We start from the raw sequence: 24629 nt of genomic DNA, 5'->3' as shown, positions 1-24629 counted from the left end.
TTCCCTGAGCTAGCTGCCTGAGAAGTATACAATGCTTTTACCACACATACATGCACCTAATCAGATTTACAATGAAACACACAGAACACTCAGCACACAGACGGATATTTGCATTTCCACTCATACCTGAATTGCCCCTAAAATTGAACAGCCCTCCTCCCTTCCTGTTTATCCTCACCCTCTGCTTTAACCCAGGTCTGCATATATCAGAGTGCTTCTTCACTCAGTGAAGATGCTGTTTTGATTTACTCAGCGTTTCCTTGCTCTCTACCATATTTTAGAAGCATGCTTTTATGCTATGCTAAAGTCACTATTATAAAAAGTTTTCCGTATTGTTCTTTTGTCAAGTAAAGCATCTGCTTTAGTATACTTGTATGCTTCTATATGATATGCACAATAGTTGCTGTAATTGCGTTTTATGAAGGTTGAGGAGCTACAACAGTAGGAAAACTGACCCTTTAATTCTTAAAGAATTTAAACCAAAACCAAATGAACTAAAACAATTGGTCTAAAGTATTCACTAATCACTGATTATTACATGAAGGCTTATGTGTTTGCGGTTTGATTTTTTGCACGTGCCATTGCGTGTTTATCCAGCATGGCGTCAGTGGCGGCACAAGGCTCAGACTCCCATGATGCACCTCCTCTCTTTGTTCTGCTGTGTGAGAGCAGTGCGCGGCTTTGTCTGCCTCTCTCGTTCCTTTCGGCTCGTTGCCTCAGAGGCAAGGTCTCGCTCTCTTCTCTCTCCTCTGCCTCACACGTCTCTCGCTCTTTCATTCACTCTTTAATACCCATTGGGCACTGCTGTCCACTTGTTTTGCTCCTCTCTCTGTTGTTCGTTGTCTTGTACCTTTTTTCGCAACAAAAAGCTCCTTCTCTCGCTCATTTTATTCTTTGCCACTTGCCCTTGATTAAAAAAAAATGCCAAACCACTCCCTTTTACCGTTCTTTTTTTGTGTCTCTGGCACTCCTCTGAGCTTCTTTGGTCATCCTACTCTCTCTTACCGTTTATCAGTATACTTGCCTCTTCTCGTTTTCTTCCTTTTATCTCGTGCCCCGGTGTATGTGGTCTTACGCCTCTTCTTTGCTCTTCCTCTTCGCTTCCGATTCACTCACTTTCATTTTCCCTTCCCTCTCTTAACCTCAACTTCACATCGGCCTTGCTCCTTCATTCACTCTGATCCTTCACTTGAGACTGACCTCTGTCTCATCCACACAGTGTTTTTTTTATATTTCAGCATTTTTGACAACTCTGTCCAAGATCAAATTTTTTCCACTGTTCTCACAGTCTATTTTATTGAAAAGTATCCTCTGAGGTGTTGTTTATTTATTTTGTGTAAAACCTCTTAATGGTTATCGTAATCTGAAGGTTTTATTTAATGTAACCTCAAATGTGAAATTATCTGTTTGTTTTTTCTTTTTCTCACCTGAAAATGCCAGATGCTCTCAATTCTTTAAAAATGTATCCTCATTTGTTTCCTTTTCCAAGTAGATGTCACATTTAGTCACTGTTTCCTCTTTGTCCTTTTGCTCTAACTCGCCTTTATTCTTGCCAATCTCACACATTCGCTGTTCCCACTGTGGTATTTCCATGCGTTCACCTGCTGTGTGTGGGTGTGTCAGCTGGTTACGACCTAGGTCACCTTCACCAGAGAGGGAATACGAGCGGTTGATGTGAGGTTTGAATGTGGTGAAGATGACATGTTGACAGCTCAAATGAATCGCTTGTCACATGTCATTTTTTTCCCTTCCCCCTTGCTAATTCGTCCATAAGAATGCATACAATATACAAGAGGAATCTTGAGGACATATGGGGTAGCAAATTGTCACATGGGTATCACTTGAATTCAACACATTCAATTCAGTTTGCTTTTCTATGTTTTTTTGGGTGTTTTTTGTCTCTTCCCCCAAGCTTGTGAATGGTCTCATTCTGCAGCGAATGTAGGAAGAATAAGTCTTAGGAATTGAAAGGAAAGTGTCGTTGCTGAAAAGCTGTGAGGAGCAGCTAGGCGGATCCTGGTGCAAATGTCAGTGAACTCAGTGACTCTAGGGTTGAAGTTTAAATCCTTTCTCCCGTCTGTTTAACTCATCTCCTCTCTCCTTTGCTTTTTCCTTCAAACTCTGCATCTCCATCCACACCCACCTCCTTCATTCTCTGCTCTCTGTCTTTCACTGCTTTTAAAGTTCATTGAATGCAGTGTTGGTATTCTGTGGTGATTTTGCCTTGCCCCCTTCAAACCCTCAGCACCAGGGTCACAGCATTCTTTTAGTGTGTTAGTAAAGACATTTTCAGTGTCAGTGCATCACCTGCAGACTGTGCCGTTTATTTCCTGCACATATCTCAAGTGTTTAAACGGGAAACAGAATGATGGGATTGGTGGCAAAGGAAAAACAGGCAATTCCACAGTTTCACTGTCACTTCATTTTTTCTGCATTTTAAGTTTGAAACACCCTATATTGGCTATTCAGCTGATCTATACCCAACTATATAGCCTCAGAGACTTATAGAAAGCTGAGTTTGAATCCTTTATGGCAATTTTTTCCATCGATGTGTTTTAGTTATGTACCTGCAGTAAAACATATTTAATTTTTTAAGCCTGGAAAGCTGACAGTGAAAAGAGATGAACTGTTTTATGTGCCATTTTAAGGCTTTATGTGCTGTGAAATACGATGGGGGTTATGAAAGAGCAAAAGGAAGGAAGAGAGAGGAAGGGAGAAAGAGAGCGAGCGAGAGACTCCTGGTGTGGAGCAGCCTTTGATGTCTTAGCTGGCTTGGAGCTGAATGTGGAACTCACTGAAGGGTAGGCCTTGTTTCATGGTGGGAATATGAAGCTGGATGTGCTGTCCGAGTAAAAAAAAAAATACACACATTTGCACAGATTTTCTTTCTTTTTTTATGCATTCATGTTTGTGCACACATTTTTATCTTTTAAGCATAAGTGTGCATTTTGCTCCAAAGGCTTTTTTGTCGTCCAAGTAAGCTAGGTTTTCATCTCTTCCCGTCATGTCACTCATTAGCTTGTGGTTCATGTTCAGATCACTTACCAGGCCACATTGGGTGGCTCAGTAATTCACAGTCAGTGTGTGTGTGTGTGTGTGTGTGTGTCTGATATATATTCTGCTTTCCTATTAGATGGCTTCACACCCGACGATTCCTCTGGACTTCTCTGACATCGGCTTTCATGCATGGCCTGCCTGCCTCTCTCCCTTTCCTTCTCCCCCTCTCACTTTCTCGCTCTCTCGGCCTTGAACATTAAAAACATCTTGGACGTGGCAAGACATCTTTTAACCCCCTCCGCCTCCAAGCAGCTACCATGTACAATACACCCCTCCACCCCCCCATACTCACTCCCTAACTTCAATCCCTTGCTCCCTCCATCCCTCTCCTTCCTTCCCCCAGCTTCTTGCTCCCTTCACCTTACTCACCCACTCCCACCCCTGGGCCTTCCACATGCAATGCCACTTCTCTCATGATTTCAGCCTCATCACCCCCCCTCTCCCCCCTCTCTCCCTTCTTCCTGTATCTGTTTTTGTGGCTTTGGTTGAGGTGATGGTTAGTTGATTTGGTCTGATTTCTCTTTGATGAAAACACTAGGGGGCACTGCCTGTCCTTTGTTACCCCTCTCTTTCCCTTAGCAGGCTTTGATGTATGTGTATTTTTGTGTGCATGTGTTTTGTCTGTGTCTGTGTGCCTGTGCATGTGCTCCTGTTTCTGTTTGTATTTTGATAAAAAGCAGTCCCTTGTCCGTAATGGATGACACAGATCTGCATTCAGACAGACAGGAAGGCAGGCAGGCAGCAGGTCCCTGGTGGTCAGAAGGGCTAGTGCTTTGCACCCGTCTGCACCCCCCTGTCCCCACTCCCACCCCCTGTTTCTGTTTGGTGAACCCTGGGGTGTAAGTTAATGAAAAGGTCTTGGACCACCGAGAGGAACGACAGTCATCTCCCAGACACCTCTGCTCACCTCCGGCCCTCTGAGACCCTTTCTCCATGACAGGCCCCCCTCTCCACTCCTCTCTCCCCACGTCGGCCCTCCTTCCCCTGGGTCACAACACGTCGTCTGGCAGTTCGGAGGCCGCCAAACGCAGCTCATCCGGTGTGGCATTACACAAAGGTAGATAAACTAAAAGAGAGTGTGGGGCTTTTCTTGAGTGGATGAAAATGTATGTGTGTGAGGAAGAAGAGAATGGATGAAAGCATCTGCTCTCTTTACAACAAAAGGAGAAGGATGTAGATAGGGGACATCGGTTGGATACGGGTCGGGTCAAGGAAGTGTCAGCCCCAAAATATAGATCAGCTCCAGACGCCAGAGTGGAAAGGATGAGATGTGAGAGGACGCAGACCTTTGTTTCTACTCGGCTGGTCAAGAGCTTGTTGTGACGCTCCACTTCATGTGGTCACATCAGCGGTACTCCAGTTGTTTTCTGTGGATCTTTGCTGTACACACAATCCATACTATACAGTTAGTGATCATGGACACTTCTCTCTTGTATCCTTAAGTCCGCCGATGAATGTGATTGTTTTTGAGGGAAACTGAATTATTGATTTGTTTTGGGATTTTTTTCTTTTCTTTTTGTGGTAAGCAGACAGCTGATGAGGGGTGTTTGATAGTGCTAATTGGCAGCTCCCGTCCATGCAGTGTGTGGTTGGTGGTGGGTTGGGGCTGGGCGAAGTGAAGTGAAGCGCTGCTATTGTTTAGAGGTGTCAAACCCAACACAGAACAAAGAGGACGGGAGAAATGTGCTGTGCTCGCCTATCAGTGTGCTGAAAGCAGCTTAAGAACACATACATACACACACACACACACACACACACACACACGTATATATATATATATATATATATATATATATATATATATGTATATATGTATACGTGTGTGTGTGTGTGTGTGTGTGTGTGTGAATGCACGTGTATGCCATCCACATTACCTGGAGTCACACACACCAGCGTTCACTCACGCTGACATGCACTCAAACACACACACACACACACACACACTAACGCACACATGCACACTCTTAGACAAACAACCTGAAAATGACAAGATAATCACCACATTCAAACTTACCTTCAGCTCTGGGTAAATGCCTTTCTCTGAGATAAACTAATAAATATACTGTTTTCTTTTCAAATGTTCTCCACTGAAGGCCCTAATTACCATACGCTGACAAAGACCTGACAGAGGTGTAATAGTTAAAAAGGTAATTTGACTACAAGTAGGAGTTTGGGTGTGGAAAAGGGTCAGTGTGCTTTCCCCCACAACCCCCCACCCCCACCCGCCTCTCTCTTTAATGGTTTATTCACGCTTTTCGAGGACTTTTTGCATGATTGACTGACAAGGTCTTTTTCCGAAATAGCATCTTCAGTAATGAGAAATAATTGACTCCCTAATCAAAAAAGGGTTCATGGAATCCACAAACCCAACTGTAATCTTCTGTGGCATTTCCAGCAGAATTGACAGTCCTCATAGCTTCAGGCTCTATACCACTTTGATTTAATTGCTTTTTTTCACAAGATTAATAATATACTTTATACTAAATTGTGTGTGTGTGTGTTGTGTGTGTGTGTGTGTGTGTGTGTGTGTGTGTGTGTGTGTGTGTGTGTGTGTGTGTGTGTGTGTGTGTGTGTGTATGGCCTGTATGTGCTTGTGTGTTTGTGTGCGTGTTTGTGTTCCTCACCCTTCTCTCAGGCTTTGTTTTTAATCAATAATATCACTTGAAAAGCACTTCAACTGGTGTACTACTTTTTGTAGATTTTACATTTAATTCATTAAGGGAATCGTTGTGTTGATTTTATTATGTGCTCAAAAGTATATTGCTCTGGTTATTGAGCACATTATTTTAATATACTACAGTATCAAACAAAAATAACAAAAGTAAATGATGTGTTTTATTCAAAATATAGTAAAATAATGATAATAATAATGATCATATTAAGAATAACAATTAATTAGTAAGTGTTATATATATGTATGTATATATATATATATATATATATATATATATATTCAATATCATTGTATGGTATCTCATTAATTTAGATATTATTATTTATTTATTTAGTCATTTAAAAAAATCTTTTGTATTTAAAGCTAGAAGGGGAAATGTTTTTGCTGTTAAATCCGGCCCATCGGAACATCGTGATACAGTTCAGATACTTGAAATAGTTTTTTTTTTTCTTTACTCTGCCTGTTTAAATGGCTAATTGAATTGCTTTGTATTTTCTTATACCCTACATTAGTATTTTTTTTTTATCCTTTAGTCTTATGTCTTGATTAATTTGGACATAAAAATAATAATTTAAGTGAGTGTGCCTTGAGAACTGCAAAGTTTTCAAATGATGGGGCAAATTAACTTGTAGCTTCCTCCAGCCTGTCCAATTTGTAATATGGCCTCAACCCCTTCTCCCTCTCTTTCTTTTCTGACTCATCTTTCCTCTCGTTAAAAAGCTGTTTTAAATCATGGCTAGTGGCAATGAGAAGTTAATTTCAAGATTGTTATATATTTCCATTAATTTCAGTTGGCCTTTTGTAGTTTTCCCTCTCTCACTCTGTCCTTCCTTTGAGTAAAGGGGATCACAGACCATGTTTTTTTTCTTCTTTTCTTCCCCCTCTCTCTCTTTCTCCCTTGCCCCACAGCGCAGGAGACGAGGAAATATGAAGTAGAGGATGATAACTGAAAGGAGGGACACTCTCTTTGTCACTTTCATTAGCTTTTACCACTTTTACCTCTCCTCCCCTAACTTTTTCTTCCCCCTCAGTTTGTCCATGAGCGACTTCGAGTGGCGCTGGAAGTTTAAACAAAACACCTCCCTTTAGAATTCAACTCCTGCTGTCCTGAAGGGACACACACACACACACACACACACACACCTGATTTGCCAGTAATGTGTAGAGCAGCAGGCGCCTCCAGATTTGTTGTTTTTGTTTCATTTTCCTTCTCTTCCTCCTCCCCCATTCACAGCTAAGGTGAAAAACCGTCCACGGAGATATTTGGTAGATTTTGCCATTAGCAGACTCCACCTTTCCAAAACACTTACAGTAGCTGGATTTCATGTGTTGATTTGTGCAGCATGAAAGTGAATTTTTCACAATGATGTATTTTAAAACAAAAAAAATTATTTGGCATTTCTTGATAACAACAAGAAAAGTGAAAAAAAGTCACACAATAGTTCAAATTTAGCTCTACTTAAACCCCCTCACAACAAATTTAGAAGAACTTTCACATCATAGCTTGTTGGAATTTTCTCACTGCACCCCAATTTAGAAAATGTTGGCTTGGTTGGATACCAACTGTGGGCTCAGTTAGTACAAGGAATCAATGTTTATCAGCCCCTAAGGCTGTGTGTGTCTGTGTGTGTCTCAGAAATGGACAGCAGTACCCGATGGATATTTAACACATTAGCTTTGGCAGAGCTGAGAGTGGTGTGAAAACACACTGATTTCCTAAGTGGCAATCATATCAGCCTCGCCGTCAAAGAGGCAGCAGAGAGCAAACATCTGTGTGTGTGTGTGCGCCCCAGAACATGCATGCAAACTGTGCACATCCTATAGACATTGACTCCAGCACTGCTTTACAGTAACAGTTTATCAGTGTATTTGATTCACCAGGATTAGGTGAGCTAATTTAGCTTGTTTTTTTTTAAATAATGTGCCTTATAATATGTATTTATTTTACTTGTATTTAATAGAATCTGTATTCTTTGTCTCAAGAAATTCTTTTGACTGTTTTTCTTTGTGACTTATTTTATCCAACTACAGTTTTGTCAGATGTTCAGGATCTCTTTCTATCTCTTTTTCTACCTGCGTCTTTCTTTCTGCATCCAGCATTTTCCTTCTGTCAGTTTCTCATTCTCTGTTGCTGCATTTGCCTTCTATGCATGTGTCTTTCTCTGTCTGTCAGTGGTAAGCTGTCTCCTCCCTGCCAGGGTTCAGGGAGCCCTTGGTTCTCCTCGATGACAGTATCACCCTGAGTTACGACACAAAGGTCTCAGCCTCCTCCTCCACCAACCCTTGTTAGGCCCGCTTGCTCACTCCCTCCCTCCGTCAATCCCATTCTGCCTCGCCCTATCCATCGTGGTCTCCAGCCGAGAGTCACCCATCCGAAACTATGTTAAAACAGGGTCATCCCCCGGCGTGCACTTAAAAGCTGTCCCTTTAACCTGCTCTGAAATACTTACGGCTATTATTATAGCTTATAAATCATTAAGAAAGTTTAATTATACGAAAATTTCATGGTGGAAATGTGCAAGCTGACACATGGGAAGGGGAATTTAATGGGCCAGCAAGTCCCAGCACCGTGAGGGAAAATATTGAGGTTAGGTTTCTATTTTACAGCATTGCCGGAGGGTTGGGAGACAGGGAGAAAGACAAGAAAAAAGCACTGTTCGAGTGAGAGAGAAGGAGAGAAAAGGCAAGTGGAGATGATGAGGCCGAGTCTGTATTCAATGCGCAAAAGTAACTTTCTCATTTCACTCTGTAGCCCAAAGCCATTAATGTGGCCAGTTGATTTGGGAATGATGAAGACGTTGCCCACCGTACCTTATGCTGGTTTTCTTAACTAAGATATATTCTAATTAACACAAGACTTTAATTAGTCGCCATGCCGTAATTTCACTTCGTTAAGGAATGCTGCCTAATTAGAAATTACCATTTCTGTAATTGCTGTCGCCAAACAATATATGAACATCCCTAACTACTAATGTTACAAAACTTCCACTGTCCACTTTCTTAATTTTGCAAATATCATTTTAATGTGAACATCATAGGGGTATTGTTGATACAGCTCGAGCAACTTGAGCAACGGCTACCAATCTTTTCATTTTGGCAGAAATGTAAATTGATCAAACTGTTGGGAGTTAATCTCATTAACACTTACCACTGTGCAGATGTTAATTAGAAATTAATTGGATTCTGTTTTGGTAAATAAAATATAAAATGGTGCTTAACATTTGAGCATCTGCTTGGCTTATTGGGTCTGAATGATTTGAATGCGATGCCACTGCAATAAAAGAGTTGTCTTTCAAGTGAAAACCAATGTTTCAGGAACTCATTATCATTTTATAGACAGCAGGAATAAAAACATTTATGTAGAAGATCCCTCGGTGAGTTATTCTGATTATTTGGTCAATTGGGCAGAGAGACGTACAGAAGTTTCAAGTTTATTACAAAATATAATTTTTTAATATAAACATATGATTGTACATACTCACATGCACAAACCAACACCCTCACAAAGTAAAACTCTCACTAAACCTCATCTTGAAGAAACTAAATCCATTTTTTTTAAAGTAAACAACAGTTGCTTCGCTCCAGGCTGCTATTGTTTATGAGCACCCCTGTTACCCACAGTCCTGTTCGTCATCTCCCTCATTTTGCCCCCTCTCTCTCTCTCTCTCTCTCTCTCTCTCTCTCTCTCTCTCTCTCCTCCATACTCCCTTCCCGTCTTCCTCTTTCTTGTTTTCCATGCGGGCACAAGCGGGGCGCAGCGCCCGCAGCCGGCAGGTTTCCTGGCACGCCGCTCCTCATCCTCTGCCTTTTGTTTCCACCAGTGGACAACCATTCTCCACTTCTGCTGTGTCAGTAAATATTTATTGGTCTTCCTTTTCCTCACCGCCCCCACTTGTTGGTGTGTTTCTGTCCGCTGTATATATACGTGTGTGTGTGTGTGTGTGTGTGTGTGTGTGTGTGTGTGTGTGTGTGTGTGTGTGTGTGTGTGTGTGTGTGTGTGGTTTGCACGGTAATACACACATAGATAGAATCCTCCCCAACACGTACACAGACACACACCACCTCCCACTACCCTGCGTCCGGTGCTGTCACTCACACAATTCGGCAATGCCCGCTCCTCACCCTTTCAAATCTCACCCTGTCTCTCCGCCCACCATCCTCCCTGTCTGTCTCTCTCTCACTCTCTCCCTCATCTTCCCTTCATCATGTATGTGGTGAACAGCCGTGACAGGAAAGAGGAAAGAGAGGAGGAAGTTATTGCAGTTTTCTCCTGCTCTCTCCTACTCTACACACTCACCATAACCAGAGTTCAGGCACTGGAGAGTCAAAGGGGAAAAACCCCTGTAAATGCATGTGACCTCAGTGAGCAAAACCTCTGCACACTCCCACAACACTGAAAGGTGCACACACACAAACACACTCCCTCTGGCTCCCTAGGGCCCTGTGGCCTCGTGCTAGAGAGGGCTTCCTTCCTGCGGTTAAGACAAAGGAAGCTGGGGACCGACAGGGGACCTGGGACCGCTGCTTCAAAGCCACAGGAAGCGCTGGTGTTGTCTCTTCCTGTGGAGGGTGTTGGAGCGTGGGGGGCCAGCTGCCTGTGTTTTCACAGCCAGGGACGAACAGGGATATGTGTGTGTGTGTGTGTGTGTGTGTGTCACAGACAGTGTAGCAGCTGAACATGCTGCATTCACACTCCTATCCTCCCTCTATGACCTGAGATCAATTGCTAGCAACATAGTTATATACCGGTACTGTAGGAATAAGAGAGATAGCACACTAACATCATCCCTGTGGTGAATCCCGCGGCCACTCAAAGACAAATCCAGATGAAGATCATCAACTTCACCACTGTTTATCTTTAAGTCTATTGTCCTCATTGATTTACAATGGAAGAAAATCACTGCCAGAGCATCAGTCAGCCTTTATGTTTGGTTTTCCAGCCCTTGCCACTGTCTTTGCTGACTCTTCACATGCTCACAATGTGTACATGTCTGTGTGTGTTTGTGTTTACGCTCCTGTTCCAATGTTGGCGTGTAGGGATTTATGGGGGAGTATGTGTTAGTGTGTCTCCGCCATGTGTTTTCCAACCTTCCGGATGTGCACCCGCATACATGTTTGTTTGTTTTTTCTGTGTTCGCCCTGGCTTCTCTGATACTCTCCTCTTAACTCTCTGGCAGCAACAGGACAGTTAATCAATCAAATATTTAAGCAGTGCTTCAGTGCTCAGTGGGTAGTCCTAGATTATCTGTGGCTGTTGGCAGTGCATGGCGCAGCCACATTATAAGCCTCGTCTCTGACTGGCATCGTCGCTGGGCGCTTCTCAGTCTCTCTCTCTCTCTCCCCTCCTTCCCCTTGGCCTCTGCTCAGTCTTTGCTCACTCCCACTAGCGCGCAACATTTCATCCTCTTTTTTTATTCTCACTCACTTTCTGTCATTCTCTCTCTATCTCTTGTTTTCCTTTCTCTTGTTTGCTGCTCTCTATTCGCACTCACTCTCTATGTGTAATTGTGGCTTTTCACATTGACTATCTGACAGTGAGCAAGGCCCCTTAAAGAGCTCTCATCTTTATGTCTTTGGCTGTTTCTCTCTTTTCTCTCGCTCTGCATTCTTTCTAGGGATAAGTCTGCCTGTCTCCCATAGGGGGATCTCCATTGTGGATTACCATTCAGTTTTCGTCCAATTATCTAGTGGCTTTCGCTGCCTTTGACACATAATTATCAAAGGCCTAAATAATTGTCTTTATTATTGCCGGTGTTTAGATGTAGCTTCAGCGGTGCAGTTGCAGGCATGGGAGCGTCACGGGGAGAGGAGAGAAATGAAGTATTTATCTCGACCAGAGATTAGTTTAGCATGCTGTTAAATGATGTCTCGTCGCTTATTTCAACTCCTCGTCCAGATAAATAAACATGATTAATATTCCTCCATCCCTCCTTCCTATGCATACTCCATGCTCACACATACACACACACACCCATCGCATATCACATTCTTCGTCATTGGTGAAAATAAGATTATGCTCAACAAAAAATCTAGGAATTAGCTGGCTTTGTAGCAGGAAGCAGCTTAAAACCCTAAACACTGTACTTTGCTGAGAGCCATGTGAGGTCAGGTACAAGATACAGGGGTTAGAGACAAGTCTCTGTCTGTGTTTGTGTCTGAGTGGCTCCAAATGTGTGGGGGGTGGCTATTTCAACTTGTGAAAAGCTGGATTTAGTAGAATTTTGCCAACCAGGGGGTCAGAATTCTGTGATGTTTGCGGGTCTCTATAGCAGCTGGGCCCTCTGCACAGAAGTCAGAAAATTAATGTTTTTGTGAAAGAAACAGTGATGGAGTGAAAAGAGGGAGAAGGATTTCATAGTTCATCCAAAGTTTGAATGTATTTTGGGTGGGGGTGAAGTCTGCGCCATCAGTTGTGACTCAGCTTTGTTAGAATGGTTCACAGGAATGTGATGTGTAGCTCCAGTCAAATTAAATCCAAATCCAAAAACAGCATGTCACAAATGGGTTAAGAAATTTATCTTACACCTTTTTTGTGACACACTAAAATTTTAAATCAAAATGGCTTTGATCATTTTACAGAATATGACTTATATGCCTGTACTATGCAGACGATAGGTGAAGTACATCAAGCTGGTGCTAAACATTTCATGAAAGTGCTCTAGTGAGTAAGGTTGCCGTCCTTCAAGCTGAGGACTCTGCTTTAGACCCCTGTGATCTGTGCATCGTTTCCACTTAAGCTTAAGCTTCTGCTTATGTTTTAAAGACGAAAGTGAAAGCCCACTTGCTTTAGGGATGCTATTCTGAAGCTGACCCTGTGGTCTGATCTCCCTGTGAAGTAGGCCAAGGGAAAAGATAATTTTCCTCATGGGGATCAATAAAGCATTCACAAGTATTCTTTGTGCTCATCTGCCTCTGTCTGTATCTCATCTGTCTTGCTTGTTCCTGTCATTCCCTCTTTAGTCCTCCTGTTATACTGCTTTTGATATCCAATCAGCCTCCTCTTATAACGTTCTGCCTTTACTTTCCCATTTTCTTAATTTTTTTTCAAAAGCAAGCCTCCCACGTTCAACCCCCACCTGAACTTTACTCTGCATATCCAGCTGCTTTAGCGTTAAAGTAAAGGCCAGCAGAGAGGTGGCAAATGTCTTAACATCTGTGTGCTTGTTTTAGCTCAACAAGTATTTCCACATGTTTCTCTTCCTTTTTCCCTGTCCGATACAAGACTGATCACAACAGCTGGCCTGTTTCCTTATTAAAGCTGCAGTCTGCGGTTACATAGCGGATTAGCACATTTAACGTTCTGGATAAAAATGGATAGCACTAACTCACAGGCTAACATGGTGTACAAATCATAACATGATGAATCATATGATCAGACAGCTCTACATCGCTACCCACTTGGGAGCATATAGCTTTATGGTAACTGGTTTGTAACTTAACCATGAGTATCACCCACCTAGCAGAAGACACAGACATGCCTGGATTTTGCTTTCAACATGCAGCCAACCACAGTTGTCATTGTGGCTTGTAAAACGTGGGACCTAATGGTGTTGAAATCATTGTGGTTGAAGGCCACACTGCATAGAGCACTCTCTCCAGGAGTCATTATTTGTCAACCTATTACACCAACTGTTACCACAGCCAAACATATGTGTGTAGGCAATGCGGCAATGAGAGCTGTCAGAACAAGTGATTGATATAGCCAATGCTGGGGGACGGAGTTCTTTGCTCTTTAATCTTCGGTTGAGCCATCATCGGGAAAGCAGACTTTTTTGTTGAGAGTTGCTGATTTATTATGCCTCCTCATTTCCGCAAATATACAACACTGTGTGAGTATCTTTGAATAGCAAATCACAGATCACAAAAGTTTGTCAGAAAAAAGTAGTTTTTCTTTGTATTTCACACCAATCAAATTTAGAGAGAAATAACTTCCAAAGCATCCAGAGGTGCTAAATATATTCATTTTGAATGTGTGCTTTTGGACTTCCAAAGGTTTCGCTAGCCCATTTATAAAATAAATATATATAAAAAAATGTCTCCAATTACTTGTCTGCTTGATGAGACTGAGTCTGTCTTCGCAAGATTAAACATGCACTCTCTAAATACTTAAGTCCAGTATTTAAGTTCTAGACGTATCCATCCAGCTCTATCGACACTCTTTCTTTCCCCATACCTTTATGTCTGTCTGTCATTCACTTGCTTCTCCAAAAAACTGCCCCAGAACACAGAGTGGTGCCCTCCAATCTGCTCACATTCATTCCAACACGAATATGCATATATCGTGTACCCACACATACTGTATATGCAGACATGCGCACGCACACACACACACACACACACACACACACACACACACACAATACAGTTTACTTCAGCACCAGTAACCAAATTTATTATAGCTCAGTTACACTTTTAATATAAAAGTGATATCCAGTGAACCATACTCATGTAAAGAACATTTTCCATCAAAAATGTTGGACTCAGATGGTTTAAGGGGCATACAATAGGAATATAGACCTATTTATCCACTTGGAATGTGGACAAAATGTTCAGTTTGCTGCCCAGACTTGGGCAGTGTTTTTGACTGGTTTGAAGTCATGTGCTTAGTGTTTCCCATGGACAGTCAGTCCAGTGTCTCCTGTTTCCTGGCCTCTGCTAGCAGCCCCTATACTCAGGGACTGGCCCGTTTGGCTAGCGCCAGAAAAAAGGACCTTGACTGACACCTCCAGTTTTAAAAGGTTGACTTTGCTTCTCCCACGGGCCCAGTTCTGCCAGAGGAAAGCTTTTCAACCAAGCGTGGATGAAGAGGTAGTACAGAGAGGAGTGTGCATCTGTGTGTGATTGTATGAATTTTGTGTGAGTGAGTGAATGTGTCTGTTCTTTTCCATGTGCAGCGTCTGTCTTTTTTGTTGTTGTCTATCTCTACAATTGTGTACTTTTTTATGCTTGGGGTTGTACGTCCCCTCTCAGTCTGCTCTACCCTCCTCCCTGATGGAGACGCTACAGTGGAAGCCTTATCAGCTCCATGATGTATGAGTCCTTAGTGCCTTAATAGATTCCATTTATCTCTATACACTCCCACTTTAATTTGGCTGGGCGAGGCAGGATGTATTCAAATGCCCACCGTCATTTTGATGTACAGCCAACGACCAGCCAATCTAGCTGGCTGAAAATGGGCAGTGTTCCCTGCTGTGAATGTGTATAAGATGGGTAATTTCTTCAGCCTTAGCCCCAGTCTGAGTGTCAGACTAAGATTCCTATTAGCAGCAGCTTGAACCTTCTATACCCTCCCATTCTGTAGATTTAAACAAGCCGTAGCAATATTTTGTTTTATTACACCACGCTATTATAGATTAATATTTATCCTATTCTTACATGCAGGCATCGACCTATCCCTGATATTCCAATCCCTGCCTTAGCTTTAACATTGCCACTGAAGTACTTGTCTTATTCTTACGCACCAAGCCATAAACACTATCGCCCTACAAAAGTCCAGTAGTTCAGGACGTTTACAAATTTGTCATTCCTTTAGAATGGAGCTTTAAACTAGTTTGCTCTTGGTCCGTTTGGCCTTAGTGCCATATGTAGATGACCTGGGAATCGCCATACTTGGTTCTATTCCACAGGCTATGTCCATTTCCCAGCATCACTAAACATGTGCAATACATGATCGTGAACCTATTGTTGCAAGTCCTGTTCTCTTTTCTTCCCATGTTATCTTAAAGCCAAGCATAGTGAAACGGCTCGTCCCAAGGCCTGCAGTACTCCTTGGGGTGGGACCAGCGGTGTGGGAAGTCTATTGTAGTGCGGTAACAAGTCCTTTGCGTGACATTTTCTTTGGCGTTGACATTCAGAGGGGAATAGGAAGACGGGCCTGCGGAAGCCACGTTCTCTATGACATGTGAAGGGAAAGGGTATTAAGAATGGGGATAGAGGTATATGAACGTGCGCAGCAAAGGGACATTTGCACAGAACGTGACAAGGACACGCTATGCTGGAGCAGCTCTTTCATATTTCTCTTTATAACATTATGCCATACACCAGGTTGAATCTGTATTCGCTCTCCAGTGGGCCTATGCTATCCTGGTCCAGGGAGTAGGCTGACAGTGTATGTTAGACAGGCACTAAACATTTCATAAGGCAAGTATCTACTAACACAATGGTTATGTTATTTTTTTTTCTTTCTAAAGAGGCTATCATATGTCTTACAGCATAAGGTCTCTTTGTTGTTCAAATGTTGTACGAAACCGTATCCTCCTCAATAGTGACTTTGTCGATAACATGCTGATAGGGTGACTAACAAAAAATTTTCATTTGCTTTTGTGGCAGATGAATCAGAGGGAAATGCAGGTGAAGAACAGAGCGTGCGCTGTGGCTCTGACTGACTCGGCTCATAACATCTGGCTGCAGGAGACCAGCAAAGGCACACAGGACTGGATGCAGCAGGTAAAATAACCACATATGCACAAATATACAAACTGAAGGCAAAAAAAAGACACTGCAAACTGTACAGGGGTCTATTCCTGTGCTCCCATCTCATCATGTAAATTCACCGGGCAGTGGGCTGAGGTGTCTTAGATTTTGCTCCTCTCTGATTTCTCCCCGCACAACCCTGGTGACCCTCACAGGTGCCCCTGACCAACAGCTAGATTTAGAAGTCATAGAGAACCATTGTTTGAATGTTTTCTCTCGCTGTCTTTAAAAAAAAAAAAGCAGCCCCCACTTTTTTCTTCCTTGGTGCATGTCAATGAATAACTAAGACAGTCAACCCTCACTGGTGCGTGTGCGCGGCTTGGCATGCATGTGTTTGTATGTGCTTTTGGGCAAGCGTGTGAGATAGAATGCACGTGCACATGTGCATTTGTGTTAGCTTCATTTTAGCACTTGCCCTTTCTGGTGTGACCTCTGCGCCATACGCAGCACCTGGGCTCACTCAGTATGCACATACAGATGAGGGCCATCCAAGACCAGAGCTGCTTGAGAGCCGGAGATGCAAATGTCATGCACACACACACACACACACACACCATACCTTTTATTTCTATTACTTCCTCTTTTATATCCCTTGCCTTTTGTTTTTGCTATTTCTGTCATCTCCCATTTTGCGTGTGTTACGTGTCGGTGAATGTGTATGTATGTTAGTTTGAGTGGTGGGGATTCAAGGTTGCACTGGCCCATTCTCCTTGTCTGGAATTTCCTATTTTTGATTCATCTAAGGGATGTTTGGGACACAGTGTAATTGGAATGTTAAGTGATTTTCTATTTGTGATGATTCCCCGGAACAATAAATCTGAAATAACCTTCTTTGTCCGGTCGGAGTAAAGGGACAGGCAAGGATTCGCTCTCTCTCGTACTCATTAACACACAGTCCTTTTTTGGCTGAATCAAGGGATGAGCCCTCCTAATTAAAGGGATTTTTTCTTGAGGGAAACGGAAACAAACCTATATGCCCTTCTGAAGGATGCAACATATAAAGCTAATAGATTTCACATACTCTTCTTCCTCTGCTTTCAGCCTTATGTTTTTTTCTTCCTCTTTTCCTTAAATTCATAATTTTCTGCCTTACCATTGCAGTTTTGTGCTATTTTGTTCTGAAAGAGTTAAAACCTCACTACTTGTTGCTAATTCCAAAGAAATGTTTACACTGTATTTCTCTCAGGGACCATCAAAATTACTATGTCAATCATTACATCAATTGTATTTAACAACAACCCAACCAACAACTCAAATTAATGATAAATTAATGATAAATACTGCAGATCACTGCTGGGAGATATACATTATTTTTGGATATGTTAACATTTGATTGATATTGAGGGGGGTGGAGCAAAATGAATATATTATATTTTCAAAACCAATACCGTAAGTTGTTTTGCTCAAATTCAGTATTTCATATTTCATCACATCCCTGGCTTCGGTGCATGGATGACAGTGCTAGTTAACGAGCCATGGGTCAGCATGAGGATTGAGGTGAATCCAAAATCTACTCTGTCCCTAGTCGTTTACATTAGAAACCAATACTGTGTATTTGCACTGGTTCCACTAAAAGGTCAGAGTGCCTTTTTGCTCCACCCAATATTCCAATTTTAGGGATTTCGAACATTGGCTCAGTTTCCTGATGTTTGGCTTTGAATGATCACACAGTACACACACACACTACAAGTAGATGCAGTTGTTGGTGCAGTGCAAAACATAGACACACAAGTGCACACAGACCCTGACAGTAGATCCTTTTAAACACATTGAGGTACAGCCACACACACATGCGGGAAGGGCAGCCCAGAAGGTGCTGCACATCACAGAAAGGAGATAGCAGTGAACATGCATAATGTCCTGGGTGATGTATAAATGTGGGTGCCCGTACGAGTGGGTGCATGTGAGGTCGGGGCACCTCAGCAGTGCACTGCTCTGTTCTCCTCGGACAGAGATAATTCCCTCCCTCCGGGGTTCAAGAGGTCACTGGACGGTGGGATGGAGCGATGAGAATCGGAGAGTAAAAGAGAGGAGATGGGATTTAGAGATCAGCGCCTACTGGGCCAGGTTATATGGACCAAATGGGTTAGACGAGGGGCAACTGACGTCACCACCAGGAGACAAAATACAGAGTGATGGTAAGAGAAAAGAAAAAGGCAGGGAATAAGCAGAGTCTGAGCTAGAAAAACTCCATCCACTGGCTGAGACAGAAGGAAATAAAGTATGAGAAACGTTCAATTATTTAGATCCCGTTGACTGGCTCAGAGACAGCACAGGTTAGAGCTGTGGAAAAGAAAAACAAAAAGACAGGTAGGATATGAATGGAGTGAATACAGATGGAGGAGAGGAGATGAAGAGATGTATGTGGAGATAGATGAGTAGCATAGTGAGAAGAAGTGAGTGAGATAGAGAGAAATGCGAATGATGGTGTACAGCTGGCAGCCTGTCACAGTCTCCAAGGTGTCTCCTGTCACTGTGCTGGCCTGCTGTCACACTCTAGTGGCCTGCCCAGAGCTCACATACATACACACATACAGAGTACACTATGGTCATGAATAAACCATTCTAATCCATAGAGATTATACAGGAACTGGAGGAGGTGGGAGAGAGACGGACAGAGAGAGAGTGAGCAAAAATTGATACTCAGGACTACTTTCGGAGAATTTAGGTTGCAGGCTGTCATGTGTGTTATGGTTTAGGAGAATTTTGTACAGCACAGAGTTTTCTATCATCTCAAAGTCCTGTGTGCTTTGAAAAAGAAAAGGTAGAGATACTGGTTTACCATTTAATTAAACCGATTGTACACAATTGCACATTTACATACTACACGTATTTTATTCAATATTTGCATTGAGGATAGTTTCCAAACAGATCCAAAAGATAATTTTGTAGTTTGTTTGATTATCGGATCACCCTTTTTATATTTTATTTTCATACTTTTTTGCAAGTGTGCATGTATTGTGACCAAACCTGAGTTTATAGTGTGTTCTGTTGTTCGAATGCAGGCTTTGGAACGTAAAGAGTAGCCTATACATCCTCATTTCAAGGTGCTGTGTGTGTATTCCTGTGGCACTTACTGTGTAGTGGATACGGAGACCTAACAGAGACCTATTTGGTCCTTGTGCAGACTCCATCAGATCCGCCTGCCATCAGCTGAACGCAGTGTTTTGTGTCCATTACTCTCAAAGTGTGTGTGTGCAGCATGGGTGTTTGTTGTGTATGTGAAAGAAGCAGGCTGGCTTCCACTGTGACTTGCTGAAGGAAGCAGGTGGTGGATCTCACAAACACACACACACACACACACACACACACACAAACATGTACACATGACAAAGAAGAGTCAAAAGCATCTCTCACAGGTAGAGTGGTAGAGCTGACACCTGCTTGCCATTTACACCATCAGAGCATACTTTTAGCTTAATGGTTAGCTTTAGCACTTAGCTTCAGCCTCTAACTCAACACTATAAAGGATCTTTTTAGGAATTTATTCCTCTATAATGTTAGTGAGGATTTTAAGTGAAACAAAATGCATTCTGCAACAATATGTCTTGCGTTGTGTACAAATGGGTACATGCATGTGCGCATATCCAGCACAAACCAAAACACACAGAGTGTAGGGAGAGGCAAATCTGTTTACATGTTTGTTTCACTGTCTGCCTTTAGTTCAATGGCGCCATTGATCGGCGGACGAGCTGCTTGAAGTGATGATGCTATGTGTCAAAGGCAACCGATGTGATGTGCCATCCTTTTGTCAAGTCGCCCTTCTCTAATCCCAGCCAGCAGGCCTTGCCTTTATGTGACTGCTGTTATGCCTGCGGTCTCCCACAGCACTGGGGCTGTGTGCACTGTTTGTGTGTGTGTGTGTGTGTGTGTGTGTGTGTGTGTGTGTGTGTGTGTGTGTGCGTGCGTGCATTTATGCAAGAGTTTGTGTGCACATGTGTTGTTGCCTTGACAAATCTATTCAAACCCCGGCCTCCCTGCCTCCATTGGTAGTGATGGTGGAGGTGAAGGAGGAGGGAGGAGGGCCCTTTGAAAGACTCCCCTCCTTCCCGTCTCTCCAGCCGCCTTCAGCCCACTGCTCCACAGCCCAGCTGACATCTTCTTCCAGACAGACTGAATGAATTAAAGGAGATACAATGAGACACTTGATGTAGCAGTCAAGGAGCCCCACTGCTTCTGTGCCGCTCTACACCGCTCTACACCGCTCTGCCCGCAAGCCCAGGCTCAGAGGAGAGCACATCTAGGGCAAAGCAAAGGATCTAAAAATACACAATATGCCACTGTTTACCAAGATGACTTGTCATCTTTTCCCAACACCCCCACCACCCCCACCCCTATCCTCCCCCCCTCATCTCTCTGCCGATCTTAGTTCAACACTCTTTGGCTCCTCTTATGTTATACCCCTTATACGACTATATAGGGCTAAATTAGGCATCAAGTATATTCAGTGTCCTGGTGTACCTTTTAAATATGCACACATAAAACATACCTGGGAGAAGGGTGCTTTAGTGTGTAGGGGTTAACTTCAGGGATGACGGCTGAGTATAAGTGAGGGCCTTAAGAGTCAGGGTTGCTGAGGGCAAAAATGCAAAAGCATGTGTTCCTCTGTGTGTGTATTTGAGTTTGAATGGTTTACAGCGCTACACAACTTCGTGGGAGACCCCCTGTAATGCAATCACTGACCCACACACATACACACACAAGCATGTGCAACACTGTAATGGCTGTCAGGGGGCCAGGGTGAAAGTAAACAAGGGAAGATAAGCAGTGATTCAGAAGGACGCCAGCTGCACATTCTAATCTCTTTACATTTTCTCTTTCTTCTATTTAACTTTTATCTTATCTGGAGAGCGTCTTCTCCAGGCATTCCTTCTCAGACTCCCTCTGTCCCTCTCTCCCTTTTCCCTTGTTTTTATACTAACCTTACTAGCCACAGCATACCAATCCACATCGCATGGTCAAAAGGGAAAACATACTTTGATATGTTGTCATCTGACCCAGAGAATGAAACCTCAAAGCATGGGAATAGGAAGTTGTTTTGAAGTGGGGCTTTGATGCAGTTCATTATTAATTGTACCTTAGGTTTAACCCTAATGTGTTTGCAACAACCTAGTTGGTAGAAAGAGAGCCCGCCACACAGACAGATGAAGACAGCAAAAAACAGATAAAGAGGTCTTCTCCTCCTTCTGACAGTAGAGTTGTCAACCACAGGGGGTTTGAGAGGACTAGGGGTGTTTGCAGGGGGTTATGGGTCAGCAAGCTGGGCAGACACCCTCCCCCAGGGCACCCACTGATCCACCATGGTAGAAGGCCTCAGCTCTCAACCACAAACAAACGCCAAGCTGTCTGAGCAACATGTCACAGAGCTTTTAATTGCTTGTTCCCGTCTCTCTCTCTCTTTCTCTCTCCCCACCTCGCTCAACCATGCACATACCTCTTTCTCGATCATCGTATCTCCCCTTTTCCTCTGCACCTGTCCCCCTTTTCTTTGTCTCCCTTGACTCCCTATTTTCCATCCTTTTTATTCTCCAGAGTGTTTTTTTGTATTCCAATATCTCTTGCAATTTCAATTAAACTTGCAGTATTTCACTTTATTTCCATAAAGTGAAAAAAAGAGGGAATCACGAAGATAAAAGACTTACATTTGTGCGTCAAATCCCTTCCTTTATTTTATTTGTCTTTTATTTTATTATTTTATTTTAGTATGTATTTCTGTGTATGTGGGAGGAATTGTGGTGAATACTGGTTGCCATTTATTCATTTCCCAAACCTTCTACATGCCATAAATAGATGAGAAATTTGCCCTCGTTGTTTTCAATTGTCAATTTACATTTTTTTTCACCTCTCCCTACAGCACTGTTGTAACTGGGTGTCGAGTCCAGAGCCCCTGGACACACCACTGGATTCCATGCTGCCAGACTGCCCCAGAGTCTCTGCAGGTATCAAACAAATCTTTGTAAAAAAAAAACACTCCAACAGTAATAACCATATTACTCAATTTCTACTTACAGTATTATCTAGATCGCTTTCAGTTTCCAAATACAATGATTGCAAGGAATTTGACTTGATTTATTTCAAGGCAGTTAAACAATAGAGTACTAGCACAATAGAGTACTAGCACCAGTAGGTCAACATGTAACAGAGCTTCACATGTAGGCAATAGGTGCTATGTCAAGCTAAGCCAAGCGTTTATTCTACAGTCAAAAGTGAAAAATTGGTTTGCACTGTGAGAAGTGAAGTTAGCTGCTGTAGTTGTGAGTACTGACAAACTCGCATTACCAGAGGCTCACAATCAGTGATAAAGAAATGATTAAAGTAGTGGGTTAAGCTTCATGGATATATTGAAAAATCCATAAAATGTTCATAAATCATCACTACATGTCTCTTAAATGTAGCCTAAAAATGGGAGATATGTTTCTAAGTTAAGTGAAATTATTTTATATTCAAAATCTGCATAAATGACAGATATGCAAATAATAATAATTTCCTCAGTGTTTGTTTTACCTCTGTATACTTTATGTGTTCATCAGTGGGATATAGCAGTGCCGATAACAGGGTTCAATAGGTGCGTTGTTGTGGGTATGTTGACAGTATTTCTTCTGTGTGTGTGTGTGTGTGTGTGTGTGTGTGTGTGTGTGTGTGTGTGATGTCTTAGTGGGGCTGATTGAGAAGGATCATTGTCAGAGAAACTGAAGCAGTGGTAGATTATCTTGAAACACAAATACACGCAGTAGCTTGTCTCACACACGTTACAGAAATGTGCTGTTTGATTTTGTTTCTATTTTCGTCCTCTTTGTCGCGCCTTCTTTCTTTTTTCATCAACTGTCTCCTATATTCATTAATCCTCTCCTGTGGTGTTTGGCTTCCTGTCCCTGTGCCCTCTCAGTGGTGGACTGGCCTTGATGATGTCACGGCCATCATGAGAATGTGTCCTTAATGTAGGATTAGGGATGAAAGCTGTAATCCTCAACATGACCGTTGATAAGAGATGATGATTGCAGTGTTGTTTGAAGAGTGACACACATGTGGGCAGGCACGCACAGCCGCACACACACAGAGAAACAAAAGGAAAATCTTAACAGGAAATGATATATCATATCCGTCATAAGTATTTAATGCACCTGTTTTTACTCTTTGTATATGTAAGTAGCAATTATTACATGTAGCACACAAATACAAACATCTTTGTCTCATCACTCATTTCCATCATCACTCCAGCAATCCTGCATTGTAATTTTATTCTCTTCAAAACCCCTCTGTGACACCATGGTGAATGTGTAGGTCATCTTACACATGCTCCACGTGTTAGTGAATACATCTCCAACACTGCTATCTCATCTTGGCCACTAAAACACCATGTTCCACATGGAGCTGTGTGCGTGGGTGGCCTTAACATCTACCAGTGAATCAGCTTCTTGAAATGTCATCTAGTCTTCAATAGAAAACTCATACTGTATTTCATCTTCAAATGTCATTTTTTTAACTTGATTTTTTACGTCTCTTCTCAGTGACTGCTGTTGGTCAAAAGACAGCAACCTTTAAGCCAAGATATCGCAGTCTACTTTTTGAAACTGTTGGTATGCCTGGCATTGTCCTATCACAGACCTGTTTGACACAGCGTCCATCTCTATGTATGCACTATTGATTTGTGCTCTTTTGACTTTTGCTACTTTAACTGAGCTGAATAGATCTGAGTCTCTGGCCTGTTAACAGAGCTGCCAACTCTTCTTGTATCTGGTCTTTTGGTGGCAGCTTCTGATGTCAAAGGTTGTAGAAGTCGTCTTTGTGTCCTTGGCAGCCTGGCAGGTTCATAGGCAGCCGCCATTGTGGTAAGAGTCACAGCAGAGCAACAGAGGTGACGAGGTTGAGGGAAGGCTGTCAGGGCAGCGTGGCCCAGCACTTCAATCGACCCAACAGTTACCTCTTCTGCTACCATGACTGCTGTTGTTTGGGTTGCTATGGTACGAGCGTGTGTGTTAGTGGGGGATAATCAGGGTTGACCATAAAGCATCTCAGCAACAAGGAACAGACCTGTGACTCCTTGTTGTCATACACGCACACGCAAGTGCACATGCTCACATGCAGACACACACATCACAGTGTGAACCACCGCTCTTGTGTGAAGCCAGACCGCGCCAGGCCCGGGGCAACTCGGCTGCTGTGGGGAATAGCATGTGATCAGACACACATAAGAAGATGTCTCAAGGCTAACAAAGTATTGGAAGTGTGCTTAAATGTGGGTACTGGGACTGGTCAGGTAGTCTGATGGGAGGATTGGTTGAAGAACGAGTCTTGCTGTTGCTCTCTTTCTTTCTCTACTTCTGTTCTTCTGTCTCTCTCTCTCTCTCTCTCTCTCTCTCTCTCTCTCTCTCTCTCTCTCTCTCCTTACTCTTCTTCTGCATCTGACTTTCTCCATACATCTCCC

General features: G+C 42.8%; 1 protein-coding gene across 2 annotated transcripts in view; it reads left to right on the top strand.

The window, feature by feature from the left end:
• The window catches only part of arb2a (ARB2 cotranscriptional regulator A), a 143481-nt gene that overhangs the window by 77640 nt on the left and 41212 nt on the right, over window positions 1–24629 (top strand). For both annotated transcript variants that reach the window (XM_068703747.1, XM_068703746.1), the window contains 2 exons: window positions 16061–16177; window positions 22059–22143. In XM_068703747.1, coding sequence (XP_068559848.1) covers window positions 16061–16177; window positions 22059–22143 — 202 coding nt within the window. The remainder of the gene's footprint in view (window positions 1–16060; window positions 16178–22058; window positions 22144–24629) is intronic.

Source organism: Cebidichthys violaceus, unplaced genomic scaffold (genome assembly GCF_023349555.1).
Source record: "Cebidichthys violaceus isolate CVI_PGR_0920_01 unplaced genomic scaffold, fCebVio1.0.p SCAF_9, whole genome shotgun sequence".
In the NCBI taxonomy this organism is placed as follows: Eukaryota; Metazoa; Chordata; class Actinopteri; order Perciformes; family Stichaeidae; genus Cebidichthys; species Cebidichthys violaceus.
The sequence above is the reverse complement of the archived record's forward strand: the minus strand, read 5'-3'. Positions and strand labels throughout refer to the sequence as shown.